The sequence below is a fragment of the Clupea harengus genome, chromosome 8 (assembly GCF_900700415.2).
Source record: "Clupea harengus chromosome 8, Ch_v2.0.2, whole genome shotgun sequence".
NCBI lineage: Eukaryota > Metazoa > Chordata > Actinopteri > Clupeiformes > Clupeidae > Clupea > Clupea harengus.
In genome coordinates, this window is record NC_045159.1 from 23,182,742 (window position 1) to 23,199,819 (window position 17,078).

Here is a 17,078-nt window from a genome sequence, read left to right on the forward strand (position 1 = left end):
ACGATGTGCCGTCACTACACGTGAGTATGTGCTCTGACTGCCATACCAACGAGCCTGGCTCTTTGGCGTTGCGGTAAGAGTGCATGTTTGGCACTCTGTAGACCCGGGTTCAAGTCCGGGTGGGGTGACTACGCTCTCCCTTCGCTACAAATGGTGTCAAAAGTGGGATGGCTCGCTGTGAGGTCATCGAAGCGTGCCCGTAAAACTGTGTGAGGGACCCCCAGGTAGGTTGACCCCTGTGTGAGGGACCCCATAGATGAGTGAAGCTCTTGTGTGTGGGGCGCTCTGGATGGGAGAAGTACAGTTGGTGGATGCGTGAGGAATGCCTGTGTGTGAAGCGCAAGGGTGCGCTTCCCGAAAGTGAGGGCAGTGTGACCGTGTGATCGTCACTACAGATGAGTATGTACTCTGCCATGCCATCGAGCCTGGCTCTTTGGCGTTGCGGTCAGAGTGCATGTTTGGCACCCTGTAGACCCGGGTTCGAGTCCGGGTGGAGTGACCACGCTACACCGGGTTGCCACCCATTTTCACTGGCAACATCTCAAAGCATTTTCATGACTTTTTAAGGAGCCTTAATGACATGTTCATGATCCTTCATAACCTACATGTACACAGAATTCACAGGTTGGGCCTTATTATTGAATGAAAATTAAACAACAGCTTTATCCATTTCTAGTCTAGTTTGGGTAGTTAGGTTATGTCCATTCAAGTGAAACCTGCATCAAGTTGCAGAAGTTTGCAAATTCCATGACTTTTCAAAAACTTTCCATGAATTTACTAAATTTCATGACCTGTCCAGGCCTGCGCAATGGGATTTTAAAAATGTTGTGACTTTTCCAAGATATCCATGCCCAGGGGACCATACTGCATACTAAGCTGTTCTAAAACCAGTACTTTGAATGCTGGCTCTCTCCATTTCATCAGCTATAAATTCGGTATCATACAGTGGGGAAAATAAGTAATTAAACCCCTGCCGATTTCGCAAGTTTGGCCACTTGCAAAGAAATGTGTGATCTATAATTGTAATAGTAGGTGTATTTTAACAGTGAGAAACAGAATATCAAAGAAAAAATCCAGAAAACTGCATTTTATAACATTTATGATTTAATTTGCATTTGATGCAGAAAATAAGTATTTGAACACCTAGCAAAACATGACTTAGTACTTGGTGGAATAACCCTTGTTGGGAAGCACAGACGTCAGACTTTTCTTGTAGTTGGTCACCAGGTTTACACACATCTCAGGAGGGATTTTGGTCCACTACTCTTTGCAGATCCTCTCCAAATCCTTAAGGTTGCGTTTTCAATGGGAGGGAATGAGGGAATGAGGTTCAAGCCCAATATTCCACGTTACATGGCCCCATTCATAGTCCCCTCGATGCAGTGGAGTCGTCCTCTACCCTTGGCAGAGAAACAGCCCCAAAGCATAATATTTCCACCTCCATGCTTGACGGTGGGGATGGTGTCATATTCAGAATTCTTCCCCCTCCAAAACGCGGCAAGTCGAGTTGATGCCAAAGAGCTTGATTTTGGTCTCATCTGACCACATCCTGTCTCCCAATCCTCCTTAGAATCATTCAAGTGTTCATTGGCAAACTTCAGACGGCCCTGTACATGTGCTTCCTTGAGCAGGGGGACCTTGCGAGTTCTGCAGTACTTCAAACCATTACGGCGTAGTGTGTTGCCAATGGTTTTCTTGGTGACTGTGTTCCCAGCTGCCTTGAGATCATTCACAAGCTCCCCCTGTGTAGTTCTGGGGTTATTCTGCACCTTTCGGATGATCACCGATACCGCACGAGAGGATATCTTGCATGGAGCCCCAGACCTAGAGCGATGGACAGTTGTTTGGTGTTGCTTCCATTTACGAATAATCGCACCAATAGTTGTCTGCTTCTCACCAAGCTGCTTGCCGATGGTTTTGTAACCCATTCCAGCCTTGTGCAGGTTTGGTCTTGCCCATGGTGGTGAGGTTGAAGGTGTGAAGTATGATTCTTTGGACAAGTTTCTTTTATACACGTCACCAGTTGAAATCAGGTGTACCTTGTTAAGCCTAATGAGGACTAATCTGTGTGCTTCTTGGGCACATAACTGGTCATTGGAAGCCAGAATTCTTGCTGTTTGCTTGGGGGTTCAAATACTTATTTTCTGCATCAAATACAAATAAAGTCATAAATGTTATAAAATGCAGTTTTCTGGATTTGTTTGTTGATATTCTATTTCTCACTGTTAAAATACACCTACCATTACAATTATAGATCACACATTACTTTGCAAGTGGTCAAACTTGCGAAATCGGCAGGGGTTCAAATACTTATTTTCCCCACTGTATATATATACCTTCATTATGATTCTCTCTTCTCCTTCTCTCCTCCCTTCCCCTCCCCTCCCCCCCTCTATCTCTATCCCCTGGAAGTGTCTAGTCAGAATGAATAGAATGACCTCAGGTGACCTCAGGTGTTCTCTTCTGTACATCCTCAGCTCTTGTTGTCCCTGCCTCAAACCAGTGTCCTACCTGTTTTTATTTAGTTGACCACTGGGTTCAATTCCCTGATGGATTGAATGAGTTCTTATATAGTCACATATATAAAGTTACATGTACAAATAATAAAAATCCCTTTTGGAAAGCTCTTTATTTATAGGTGTTGCAGTTTTTCCAACATGGCACAAACCTCCCCACAGCAGAGATAAACTATTTCACAAGTTTCCTGGCGTTATTGTCCTCTTGAGTGAGAGAGGATCCCAGCCAGCAAAACACAAGCTGCTGCGAGTGACATCACACTCTGAGTGACGCTCACTGTTACAGACCCAGAGGACTCTGAGTCAGCAAGCAAACCTGCTGCTCTCTGAGTGTGACGACCTCCTGATGACAGGACGCTTGTGTAATAGAGGCCAACAGATCTGCTGCAGATCTGTGCCATGTCTAAACCGCTCAAACTGCTTTCAGATCTGCTGCAGATCTGTGCCATGTCTAAACCGCTCAAACTCCTTTCCGATCTGCTGTAGTCAGGGATGGATTACCGAACGGGCCCACCGGGCCCAGGGGCCCATGAGCTCAGGGGGCCCCTAATCTATAGCCTCTGCGTGAAGGTGCTGTTATGTATCTGTTATTTGTGTGTATTTTGTATTTTGTATTTTGTTAATTTGCTGATGGCTTTAATTGAGTGTACCTGCGGTGTGTTAGAAAATGTGTATGTGCGCTGTAAATCCTGTTGAGGTAGAGGTGAATTTAGTTATTGTGCTGTTGAAAGAAAATGTCATTATATTTAAGTAATGTTTTGCGAGCGCACAATTTTTGCAGGCGCACGAAAGGGGGGAGGGGGGGGGGGGGGGGGGGGCTTTTACATGTCCAGGCCCAGGGACCCATGGTTTCATAATCCGTCCCTGGCTGTAGATCTGTAACATGTCTAAACAGCTAAAACTCCCTTAGCAACACATGTAAGTGTTGGTTTGGGGTCACGCTTTGGATGGTCCAATATAGACTATCTACAGATGCTCAGATTATAAACACACTTTATTTGGATGGTCCCCTATAGACTATCTACAGATGCTCAGATTATAAACACACTTTATTTAGATGGTCCCCTATAGACTATCTACAGGTGCTGATTTTATAAACACACTTTATTTGGATGGTCCCCTATAGACTATCTACAGATGCTCAGATTATAAACACACTTTATTTGGATGGTCCCCTATAGACTATCTACAGATGCTTAGATTATAACAAAAAACACAACAGCATTTGTTCACAGTCCTGACTCTGTCAACTGGAAACAAACAAAGTAGCTCGGACCAACCCATAGACTATTCCAGCCAATCAACAACAAGGGGCTGGACATGGAGCACTTTGATTGGCCGTTGATTTCAAATGACAACAATCTTTCCCCAGCATTAAGGACTAAACCATCAAAGTGTCTGCTAAGTGTGCTAATGTACGCATCTTTGCCCTCTGTTGTCCTCAGTGATAGACCTGATATACTGGCGGAATGTGGGGAGGACCGGCGTGGTGTTCACAGGTCTGGTGGTCGGCCTGGCCTGCCTGTTCCAGCTCAGCCTCATCACCGTGGTGTCCAACTCCTTCCTGACCGTCATGGCCGTTACCTTCCCCACATATCTGCTTTGCAAGGGCCTCCACGTCGTGCGACTCCTGGACGGATCCCACCCTTTCCGGTGAGTGTGTATTTGCAGAGAGACCCCAGTCAGTCAGACAGGCAGAGAATCCTTATAAACACTTGCACATTGAGTGCCAAAAGTTCAGTGTGAAATGATTTTGACCCAGACCGATTCACTTTGACATCACACACAGGCACTGACCTTCATTATAGTGTACAATCGTATTAGAGCATTTGAATAAAACCAAAGAGTTTTTGTCAGTCTGAATTGCATGTAAGTATGAATTGCACTATGACATTGATCCAGTATCTGTGGATAAGGCCGTCTTTGTCCGTTTCGTTTTCAAGGTTTTTCCTGGATGAGGATCCCACCCTGACAGATGACACCACCATCCGTGTGGTGGAACACATCGTTCTCCTAATTGCCACGTTCGTCACGGAAATAAAGAGACTCGTCTTCATTGAGAACATGTTTGACTCATTTAAGGTGTTACATAGTCTATGCAAAATAAATAAATGACCAGTGATTATTATCAGCACTCTCAAAGACTTCATATAAAATAAATGTTGTTAATATTAAAATGAAGAAATATGATCTGAAAGTGCAATGCAAACAGCAACACATTTTAACAAATCTAAAAATCGCTTTCCTCCTCTTCTCATAGTTTCTTCTGCTGCTGTACCTGCTGACATACGTAGGCATCCAGACCAATGGCCTAACTCTGGTGATGACCGGTAAGACACAATGCTGGTCCTGTAGCTCCTGTAGCCATAACAACAGACCTCTTGGGTAAGACAGAATGTGGGCCCTGTAACTCCTGTAGCCATAACAACAGACCTCTTGGGTAAGACACAATGCTGGTCCTGTAGCTCCTGTAGCCATAACAACAGACCTCTTGGGTAAGACAGAATGTGGGTCCTGTAACTCCTGTAGCCATAACAACAGACCTCTTGGGTAAGACAGAATGTGGGTCCTGTAACTCCTGTAGCCATAACAACAGAACTCTTGGGTAAGACAGAATGTGGGTCCTGTAACTCCTGTAGCCATAACAACAGACCTCTTGGGTAAGACAGAATGTGGGCCCTGTAACTCCTGTAGCCATAACAACAGAACTCTTGGGTAAGACAGAATGCTGGTCCTGTAACTCCTGTAGCCATAACAACAGACCTCTTGGGTAAGACAGAATGTGGGCCCTGTAGCTTCTATAACCATAACAACAGAACTCTTGGGCAAGAAAGATAATGTGGGTCCTGTAGCTCCTGTAGCCATAACAACAGACCTCTTGGGTAAGACAGAATGTGGGCCCTGTAGCTTCTGTAACCATAACAACAGAACTCTTGGGTAAGAAAGATAATGCGGGTCCTGTAGCTCCTGTAGCCATAACAACAGACCTCTTGGGTAAGACAGAATGTGGGCCCTGTAGCTTCTGTAACCATAACAACAGAACTCTTGGGTAAGAAAGATAATGCGGGTCCTGTAACTCCTGTAGCCATAACAACAGACCTCTTGGGTAAGACAGAATGTGGGCCCTGTAGCTTCTGTAACCATAACAACAGAACTCTTGGGTAAGAAAGATAATGCGGGTCCTGTAACTCCTGTAGCCATAACAACAGACCTCTTGGGTAAGACAGAATGTGGGCCCTGTAGCTTCTGTAACCATAACAACAGAACTCTTGGGTAAGAAAGGTAATGCGGGTCCTGTAACTCCTGTAGCCATAACAACAGACCTCTTGGGTAAGAAAGATAATGTGGGCCCTGTAGCTTCTGTAACCATAACAACAGACCTCTTGGGTAAGAAAGATAATGTGGGCCCTGTAGCTTCTGTAACCATAACAACAGACCTCTTGGGTAAGAAAGATAATGTGGGCCCTGTAGCTTCTGTAACCATAACAACAGAACTCTTGGGTAAGAAAGATAATGTGGGTCCTGTAGCTCCTGTAGCCGTAACAACAGAACTCTTGGGTAAGACAGATAATGCTGGTCCTGTAACTCCTGTAACCATAACAACTCAAGTCTTGGGTAAGACAGAGTCCCAGGAAGCAGACAGACAGATAAAATTATGACCTTCCCAGAGCTGTAAGTTGCTCTGTCTTAGAGCGTCTGTTAATTGAATGTTAATATAACAGCACATTGTTCATTTGTTAGTCAATGTCAAAGCCTTAAACACACATATTTATGTGAAAGAAATGTTGTTCAGTGACATTAACGTCATCTGTCGTGTTTTTTCAAACATGAGGCCAAAGCTTCTCAACAGACAGCCCCATTTTCACCAGTAGTACACATTGTGGGACTTTTCTACATTTAATCTCCACAGTCATTTTAATCAGTCCTCATACAACAGTAAAACTGCAATTACTCAGTAACATTTACATGCCAAGAGAAGATTCAACATGAATTAAAGACTGGTGTTTGAAATGTTTAAGTGGGATGTGGAGAGATGAGTCTGTCTGCCTCAGTTTTTTTCTCTCTCTGTCTTTGTGTCCTTCCACAGTGGTGATCTGTGCATTCTCTCTACCTCTATTCTACAGGTTGAATCAGGTAGGAATCAGTCTTTCTATCTGAACAAGGGGGATACAAAATGAATAATCCAAGGGAATAATACTCATTCATACTCACTCTTTCTCCCTCTCTCTCTCTCTCTCTCTCTCCCTCTCTCTCTCTCTTTCTCCCTCTCTCTCTCTCTCTCCCTCTCGCTCTCTCTCTCACTCTCTCTTTCTCTTTCTCCCTCTCTCTCTCTCTCACTCACTCTTTCTGGCTCTCTCGCTCTCTCTCTCTCTCTCTCTCTCTCTTTCTCTCTCACCCACTCTTTCTCCCTCTCTCTCTCTCTCACTCTTTCTCCCTCTCTCTCCCTCTCTCTTTCTGGCTCTCTCGCTCTCTCTCTCACTCTCTCTTTCTCTTTCTCTCTCCCTCACTCTCACTCTCTTTCTTTCTCCCTCTCTCTCTCTCTCACTCACTCTTTCTGGCTCTCTCGCTCTCTCTCTCACTCTCTCTTTCTCTTTCTCTCTCCCTCACTCTCACTCTCTTTCTTTCTCTCTCTGTCTCTCTTTCTCTCTCTCTCATAGGCACGGATTGAAAGGATTGTGAAAGCAGTGAACGCTTCTTTAGACAGAGGTAAACAAATGTAAGTACCGACCTTATCCTGGTAAATACAGCCCAGACTCAAAACATATGCTTATCATACAGAGATGCGATCTCTAAATAATTAGCATGAAACAATTCACAACAACCCACACAAACTTAACATATATAAGTAATGATCTGAATGCAATATTGGAAAATCACATTAATGTTTAGAAAAATATTTCTATCATTGTATTTATTGTATTTTAACCATTTTGTTTTTTGCCATACATTTTGTTAGTGAAGTTGGTACACACATGCAGGCACTTTGCACACACACACACACACACACACACACACATACGCAGACACACTTTTGGAGATCCACTCCAACATGTAACATTATTGTGTGATGAATCCTCCCCTTCTGTATGGAGTGTAAATTGCTGTTTGTTCTGCAGCCTTGACAGCATCCATGAGCTCATCTTCCCTCCACCTCCACCTGCTTCCAGTCCAACCCCACCGGCACTAAAACCAAAGCTGAAGACAAAGTGATGAGGGGGGGCACAGACAAATGGAGGCGCGGGGGGGCGGGGAGGGGCAGATTCATGGGGTGGGGGGGGGTGGACAGAGACTGATAATCTGTGAAAAGCAAAGAAAAAAAAAGGGAAAATGTCTTAATGCTCAACCTAATTAAATATACACATACGGTGTGTACAGGTCATCGAACAGGAGCAAGATTTTAAGGTCCTTAACTTAAGTGCGCAAATTGATCACTGATCAGAATGGTCAGGAAAAATTCACATTCATAAAAACTTTGTCTTAAAAACATCTTCAAACGTCTTAAAGGTAAACCCTCTCAGCCTTACAGCAATAGTCTTCCAGATGGCAGCCAAGTCCCTGATACGGAGCTGAGCCTTATCTGAGCCAGATCTACCTGTCTTTTTTAATTTCCTTGATTATTTTTGCACAACAGTTAATGACTTCCCATCATGCACTACTAAGTACAGCTCACCCCTCCGTGAAGGTGACTTCCCATGTTCATATGCAGAATTAATTCAGTTTATTTTAGCCGCCCTTTAAAGCCAAGGGCAGATGAGGTAAGAGAGCACGTTATGTTTACAGAGATGTTCTTTGACACGTATCACTTCTGTTTGTATTTCGACAAAGCCCCACATTTTTACATTCTTCCCTCAGGTTTATGACTACTTGACCATTTGAAACATTTACATGACCGAAATCTTTCAGGTCGGTTGTATAAGAGGTATGCTGTCTAAGAAGTCACATTTGCAAAGAAAATTGTTCATGTACGATAAAAGGTACTATCATGTGAAGTGAATGACATGTATTTGAGACACGTCTATATCTGAGACATGCGCTGTCAGTGAATATTTTCTATGTTTCTCCTGTACAGATAAAGACCCTTATACCCTGCCTTTGTGTGGAATGAGAAAATACAACCCAAATAATGAGACAATAAAACTGAAACTGCATTAACCTTCATCATCAGATGTATACATGTATTGTGTATGACCCCAAAACATTTTACTTATACGTATATTTACATTTAATTTACAACATTGCAAAATATCTGTACCATCTTCACAAAGACAAAACAAGGTTAAAAAAGCAGGAAAGTCGAGTCAAACATAAATTATTATTTTTCCCCACAAGAGGGCGCCGTTATACATGAAACTGTTTGCTAACCTCCTGTCTTTGTTACCGCCAGAATAACAATTGTGTATCTGAGGTTTTTATTACTCAGATGAAGAACAGATGAAGAAATAAACGAGACACCTGACAAAAAGCGAGTGGTAATGGTGAATCAGTAGGTTTCTGGTGATACATGTTGCACTCACGTTTGTTGGTCAATGGCTTATAGTTCAGATACGATGGAAAGTACGTGTAGATGACGATGTTAATTTAAAGTATTTTGTTTTGGATTACACTACACTCCCGTGGTTCAGCTGATGTGTTTTGAACATTTCTAACAAATGTTGTTAAAATAATATGTATGAGTAGATGGTGGCAGCAGGGTAAATAAAGTCAGAGGACCAATCAGAATAACCCCAGCTATGGGGGGTGTGGGGTGATAAGGACCGATACAGGTCCAGGTTGTACCACAGGTTTCATAGCATTCAGCTGTGCAACAGTAAGGCATTCTCCATCATGCTTTGTTTACGTCAGTGTTGTCCCAAATAAGAGCAGAATGCCAGACGAGTTTTTACTTGATCGTCCTTTGAAGAGTTGGAGAGATACAACGCAAAACACAAGCCCCATATGGAAGAAGCGTGTTTCCTCTAACTGTAGTAATGACATGTTTACCGGTTTGTAATGTTTCTCAGACGATCGCGTTAGATATCATTTGGAATGGAATGGCCTTGTTTTGCTTTAACGGGCAACTGAAGCTAGTCAAATGAAAGTAGTTTCCATGAATGAGACATGAAACCATTCGGGAAAACTGCTATGACACGCTGACCTCTGGAATATTTGAAGATGCTTTCTCGAATCTTTTGCCCGTAAAATAAAATTCAGTCTAAACGAAACCATTCGTCCAGCTAATATTATTCAGTTGTTGGAAGTAACAGTTAATGTACAAGGTACTTGTACTGTACTTGAGTATTTCCATTTTATGCTACTTTATACTTCCTTTCCACTAAATTAGTTTGACAGCTTTAGTTAGGCTACTAGCTACTTTTAAGATGAAGATTTTACCCAATGGATAATATATCCAGCTTTTAAATTACAACACATTGTTAATTACACCAGTGGTTTCCAATCTTTTTGGCTTCAGACATCCTACAAAAAACAGTGAAGTCGGGTCACATTTCAGATGTCTAAGTTGTTAACAGCTCTGCCAAATAGTGTTTTCCCCTCTAAACTTCTCCCATGGTTTATTTTCAATAAATGTGCAAATGATCCAATCAAAGATTACAGAAAAAGTTTCGCTTTTTCCACTTTCCTCTCCTATTAATTATCTCACGACCCCTCAGCTTTATCTGGTATCCCAGTATATGAAATTGCATATAATATAAAGTAGCTCAAACTAGCTCCACCTCCACACTGACAATTCAGTATTATGGTTTCCCCCGATTGCTAAGACACATTTTCTAAACTATTCACTATTTTCTTAAAACTTCAACCGCATTCTCAAAACAACACTCACATCAGTACAACCATCTAACTTCCAGGTCAAAATCAATCTTTGCTCTCAGACGACACACGCAAGCAGTCAAAAACACACAGTATGTGATTGTCTCTTACACACTAGATGGATTCTTTTAAACACTTCTACCAAAAGGTCTTTTCCCCCCTGAAACAGGTATTTTCAGGGCAATCCACATTGTTTTGGCATACAGAAACACACTGTCAAGAGACATCCAGAACAATACTTTATCGAGCAAAGGGGGGTTATGCACTTCCTTGTGTACCTGGTGATGTCAGTTTGCCCATAATGCGGTGTGTGTTTGCCTGTGCCTGTTAATGTTATTTCTGTGTTTAATGTTTAACTAGAATTAAGGCTATGTTTCCTTGTGTGTAAATGTCGTTTGAAGTCCGTGTGTGATCTGTAAATGCTCCTGTGTGGTTAGTGTATTCATTTTCGGAAAAGGTACTTTTTTTTTGTGTCAGAGAATGTGCGGGTCGGTTGTATACACGAAAACAGATATAAATTTGCCCATTACGGTGAATCCAGTTTCCATCTGTACCGGCCCTCTATCAGGCCTGACTGTTGTGTTAGGTAGAGAGCAGACCCCTAGTGTCCTGCTGCTCTCTCGGTTAATCCTGATTGGATGTGCTGTTAGTCAGTATGAGAGTCTGAGTCAAATCTGATTGGATTTGTAGAAGTGAATACCTGTGAGAAATGCACAGTGGGGGCAGGCGTGAACAAAAAAAAACTTGCATGTTTATGCAGAGCAGCGAGAAACTATTTTGGGCCCTTTCTGTTAAAAAGCTTTTAAGAGTCGCTGAGTTATCTAGGTCACCTGCGGAGTATGTGGAACAATATGCCTCCTCGGTGGGGAGTGCGAGGGGACATTTAGCTGACGCTCGGGCTGAACAGAACCAGCGCCGGTCCGCTACACTTCAGCACATCACACACGGGCCCTGGGCCCTCTGTACACACACTTGGAGCCGGGTTTGGGGTCCCGTAATAATATTTGTGGTTCATCTTCACACGTTTGGACAATGGTCTTGCATGGGCTTTATCTAGTGCGAGGACATTGTATGGAATATTTGTCTTAAACTGAATGGTCCCTCTATACCTTCTAATTTATATCCTACACTCCACTGTGGATTGTAGTTTCCTTTATATGCCATACTGATGCATACCCAGAACACAATGTGCCAACATTCCGGAATCAAACATGCTGTAATTGGAAAACTATTTTGGACAACAACACAACAGCAATAAGCAACTCAAGGGCTGGATTCCGAGTCTCAAATGCACATTCAAAAACAAATACATAGAAAACAACCCTAGAGACCCTCGAGGACCCTTCCATATATTAAATAAAGCTGTAGACCTTCCATTGGCGACGGCATCCATGTTTGTTTCTGTCAGCACACATGGGGCTTCTGGTCAGACTTCAGGGCCCGAGAGAGAAACCTGATCCCTGGGACGTCAGCATGAATGAAGACAACATCATGCTCTCAACCAGGAACATCCTTGGAGCCATTACATGACAAACAGGGGTGAGGAGACTACACAAACAACACAAATATGTACTGCTTCTTTACTGGGGGTTGTGGAGACATGCACATATTCTCCCTCACACACACACACACACACACACACACAATTCATACAGAACGTTTCACACCTCACCACACACACGTATAAATACATTCCATGCACAGATAAACACAAAAAGACACACATACACACATACAATAGGGCACACACACAAACACACACAGATACACACACACATACAGACAAACCCACACCCACACACACACTGTATGCACATACATACATACTGAGTACACACACACACACACATAAAAGAAAAAAACAATCTTAATAATTTATAAGACACAAAACATGATTAATATGAAGGAGATCATATGATATGCGCCTGGGCCAATCATATGCAGGCATGTACAGCACATAAAACATTTGATGAGCACTGCTGGGCTGGCCACACTCACATGCCAACCAGAGTCAACATGACTTACTGAAATATGACTGCATTCGTTGGCTCTGTAAAAATGAGTTAGCAGTTTATCAAGAGTGGTTCTTCTGATGTGACAGACAGTGGTCTTCTGTCTATGGCTTTATACTCAGTTGCGGACGCAGAAGAGGGTTTTATCAGTGTGTGTGTGTGTGTGTGTGTGTGTGTGTGTGTGTGTGTGTGTGTGTGTGTGTGTGATTCACATCAAGGAAAAACCCTACGGCATCCAAGTCACTGGACCTTCAGCATAACCAGTTTTTCAGTGAGGCTTTGACGATTCCCTCTCCAGAAGATCCCCTTACAATGTTAATCACTATTTAGTCTAATTTACAGCAAGCTGTTGAATATGGAAAAACTCATGGTAGCCAGTGATGTCATGTGTGCCATGGAATTGACTTAATTGGTGATTCAGATTATGAGGAGTTCAATAAAATGTGTGTCTGTGTGTGCAGTGTAAAATGATGTGTGTGTATGTCTGTGGTGTAAAATGATGTGTGTGTGTGTGTGTGTGTGTGTGTGTGAGTGTGAGTGTGAGTGTGTGTGTGTGTATAGAAAGACACAAAGAAAGACACAAAGAAACAGAGGGAGAGAGGAAAAGAGTGAGAGCGTGAGAAAGAAAGAGGGACAGAGAGAGAAAGGAAAACAGAGGAGAGAGAATTGAACAGGAGACAGAAAGAGACAGAGGGGAGGGAGGGAGGGAGGGAGAGAGAATGTGAGAGAGGGAGAGAAAGAGAGAGAGGAAGAGAGAGAATGAGGCAGAGAAAGAGAAGGGGAGGGGGGGATGATGTATGGCCCCTCAGTGCAGGATCAATTGCTCATGTGAACAGTCCACCCACCCCCAATACTGTCTCCCCTGTACGTACACACACACACACACATACACACACACACACACACACACCCCCAATACTGTCTCCCCTGTAGGGCACCTTGATTTCTCTGGGCCAAGACACACACACACGTGCATTATGTACAGAGAGAGATATATACTGTACATACACATCATGACCAGACAGATGGACACACACACACACACACACACACACCAGACCAGACACATGCACACATAGACCAGACACACACACACACACACACACACACACACTGGATCATACATTGAGAGCAGTGTTTTCACTCTGAGGGAGTATTTACAATATACCTGTGTATAGCTCATCAATAAAGAAAAGACACTTGTCACGTGCACCAAGGTTTCCTAATGATACATGACTGCAACAGTGGCGTAATGGCATCAGCCGCTGCATCATGGCCTGGTGGTCTGCCTCTGCTTGACAGATGAACTCTTCATAAAACACAGACGACTAATAGAATGTAACAGACTGTGAGTTTTGTTCAAAGCATATCGGCCGTAAACTCATTCAAAAGCCCCTTTTTGCCAAGTGGATTCATTCATCATGCAGACAATTTGTCCTTCAGTGAGCAAACTTTCAATAACTCCGTGCTTATTGCTTAGACGTCAGTCGATATGCTTTCTCAGTTTCATCCTCATTAGGCTGCCACCAGCCTCCATCCTCTTCTCTGTTGTACGGTAACACAGCCCTCCGTCTTAACAGACAGCAGTGTATGAAGGGGTTTGTTTATTATCAGTTTTCCCTCGTCCTTGTTCGGCTCCATGGATACTTGTAAGATCTTGCCCAGCAGGAGAAAATAAATGTGTTTGTGGATTAGATGACCAGACAACGACAGAAACAACATTAGTGTAACGCAGAGTGTTGGGTTTCAGGGAATTTCAGTGTCTTTTGCCATATGTTTTCATTCCGTCCATTTCATTTGGGTGGTACCTATAAATATGTCTTATACGGGCTTTTGTACCAAAGATGTTTGGAACAACCCGACACTTATTCCACCCTTGGGGCCAGTTTACGGTGACAGTGTTGAAGATAAAAAACCATTAAAAGGAGGAGATGTTGAGGATAGCCAATGAAAGAGAGCCCATCTGCCAGGGGCCACCTTTGGGGTGGAAGGGGGGGGGGGGGGGGGCGCATTTTTAAATAGAGGGATCTGAAGATGAGAAGGGCAGAAGGAACTGGGGTAAGGTCGGAGTGCAGACGGAGAATAGGGTGGGGGTGGGGGTGGGGGTGGGGGTGGGGGTGGGGGTGGGGGTGGGGGTGGGCAACAGCAATTATCAGGCTCCATATTCAGTGAAGGTCGAATGACTTGAATGGGCGTCAGAGTTGAGCTGTCATTGTCAGGGAGAGGAGAGGGGAGACGGGGGGACAAGGGGACGAGGGCTTAGACGTGCTGTGTGCTGGAAAAAGAGACACTGCAGCAGCCTGAGACTGCAGCGGCACAGCAGTGAGCTCAGGGACTGCACGCACACACACACACACACACACACACACACACACACACACACACACACACTGCAGTGAGCTCAGGGACTGTACACATAAACACACACACACCTGCATCATCCTTTGCGCGCGCACACACACACACACACATACCGAAAGACCTGCATCATCCTGTACTCTCTCTCACACACACACACACACACACACACACACACACACAAAGCTGCATCTTCCTGTGAGTAGACCAGATCTGTTCCCATCAGACCACATCCTCAGGCAGCCCAGGGACCGCTTGGAACACGAACACGAACACACACACACACACACTCACACACCAGGGACCGCTTGCAACACTACAGCACAGACCATGCAGTGAAATTCTGCCTCCAATTCAAGTGTTAGACCTCTGCATCCCAGTCCTCTACTGAAGGGTCAGGGCATCCCCAGACAGCCTAAGGAACATTAGCAACACTAATGTCAGGTTCATGCAGTCCAGACAGCCTAAGGAACATTAGCAACACTAATGTCAGGTTCATGCAGTCCAGTGTACTCCAGACACACGGCCTCCACATCAAGTGTTAGCCCTCTGCTCTCCACTCAAGCATGTGGTTTTGTCATGTCTTAGCGTAGCTTTTCCTACGGAACACGGTTTAATGATTCTGATTCATCTTTATTTTACTGTTGTCAGGTCTTCCAGGAATAAAAGGCAATGCCAGTTCTTCCCTTTGGGCCCTTTTGAGGACGGTGGGCTCCGGTGACCTTGACCACAGCATCCCGCCGCGCCGGCCATCCCACCTGCTACCCATGAATTAAGACTGGGAGCAATCGCTGGACAGGAGAAGAAAAGGACTCCGTTTTCACCAGCGGCCCCTCTCTTTAGTGCCATAAATCTCCTGGCCTGGCCTGGCCTGCGCAGGCCGCCAACCCCACCCCCTACTCCTGTGCGTCTCCAAGTCACGCCGGACCTCTCTTCTTCTCTCTCCACTCCTCTTAAGGCTTAGCAGGCTAATGGCTTAGTGGGGGAAAGGAATGGGAAATGCTACAAGTGACCGCTAAGTCACAGCCAAGACCACAAGAAACTGAGCTCTGCAAAAAGGCAGCGAGGGAGAGAGAGAGAGAGGAAGGGAGAGGGAGAGAAAAAGAGAGAAAGAGAGAGGCAAGCCAGCAAACAAACAAACAAAAATGACTTTGAATTCCTGGGTTTCTATTCAGCGCTACAGTCCTTCAAGCTTTTGTAACACTGTAGAGGATGATTTGCTCTCTGAGTGACCTGAACGCACCCTGCAGTCTTTAATGGGGCTGTGAAGAGCTAGTGTGATGTCAACGCTGCTCACAGCTCCCACCGGCTTCGTCTCTAAAGACATGACAGAAAATATTTGTGCTTTTCTCCATTTTGCGTGTGGATCCAAGAAAGAAAAAAAAAAAGGAGAAGGAAAAACCCAATAAAACAAAAACAAGCTTTCTGTCAGCGAGCGAAGCCGACTTCCAAAACAAATAATGCAATTCTCACATGAAAACCCCGCTGCAAAGCCGAGCGCGTCATCGAGGGTCTCACGTGGGTTTTTTAAGCGATGCAAATGAATGAGGAGGAGATGGTCCAGAGACAGAGGCTTTCAGAGGGGCCTTGCCTTCCCCTAAGAAGCAGGCTGAATATACTGCGCTCATAAAAAGAGGCTTAGAGGATCCAGCACAGAGCTGGGCTGAGCAGAGCTGAGCGAGGTGATGAGAGCGGGTGAGGGCATGTCCGTGTGGACTGGGCTCCAGTGTTAAAGTCTGGGGTGAGGGGGAACAGATAAGGAAAGAACACTGGGGCTCACAGAGAGAGGGGGGGGGGGGGGCGGGGGGGAAGAGAGCGATGCCACCATCAGGCAACACCATGACAACAATACTCAACTATTCCCTCAGATGGGGGATCAGACTCTGAAGCCGATCAGAGCCAGATTCATGAGTCCAGAGTCACTGGGGCGCTGAATAAGCAAGGACACGGCCTTGGGATTTGACTCTGGGACTGACACAATTATACAACTCGCTGGCAGAGGCATTCCTGAGCAGTGACTCGCGTGTGAGGCTCTGAGACTTCAGCTGTGGTCTGAGTGAGCAGGTCACATCCACGCTGAGTTTCCCTCCTGGAGAGACCAGACACATGTCCCTGCTTCCATATTGTTACAGATGAGACTTACTGGTGACCTGGCACAGTATCTCTCTCTCTCTGTGTGTGTGTGTGTGTGTGTCGGTCGGTGTGTGTGTGTGTCGGTGTATGTATGTGTATGTGTGTGTGTGTGTGTGTGTCTAGGATTGAAGGTTCTGTCTCCAACATGAGGCCGTCCCATTTAAGGGACTTACTCCACCTTGACCACCATTTTATCATAAATTCTATTCGCTTAGGCTAATGCTAACCAATCTGTTTGGTGACTTCTTGC

At 44.5% G+C, this 17,078-nt stretch overlaps 1 protein-coding gene across 1 annotated transcript in view; it reads left to right on the top strand.

Annotated features, from left to right (window-relative positions):
• The window catches only part of rtn2b (reticulon 2b), a 9,743-nt gene extending 1,289 nt beyond the window's left edge, over window positions 1-8,454 (top strand). Inside the window, exons 2-7 of the mRNA XM_031572387.1 lie at window positions 3,962-4,169; window positions 4,460-4,598; window positions 4,777-4,846; window positions 6,604-6,650; window positions 7,175-7,233; window positions 7,634-8,454. Of these exons, the coding sequence (XP_031428247.1) occupies window positions 3,962-4,169; window positions 4,460-4,598; window positions 4,777-4,846; window positions 6,604-6,650; window positions 7,175-7,233; window positions 7,634-7,727 (617 nt within the window). The 3' untranslated portion in view covers window positions 7,728-8,454. The remainder of the gene's footprint in view (window positions 1-3,961; window positions 4,170-4,459; window positions 4,599-4,776; window positions 4,847-6,603; window positions 6,651-7,174; window positions 7,234-7,633) is intronic.
• Window positions 8,455-17,078: the final 8,624 nt, after the last annotated feature.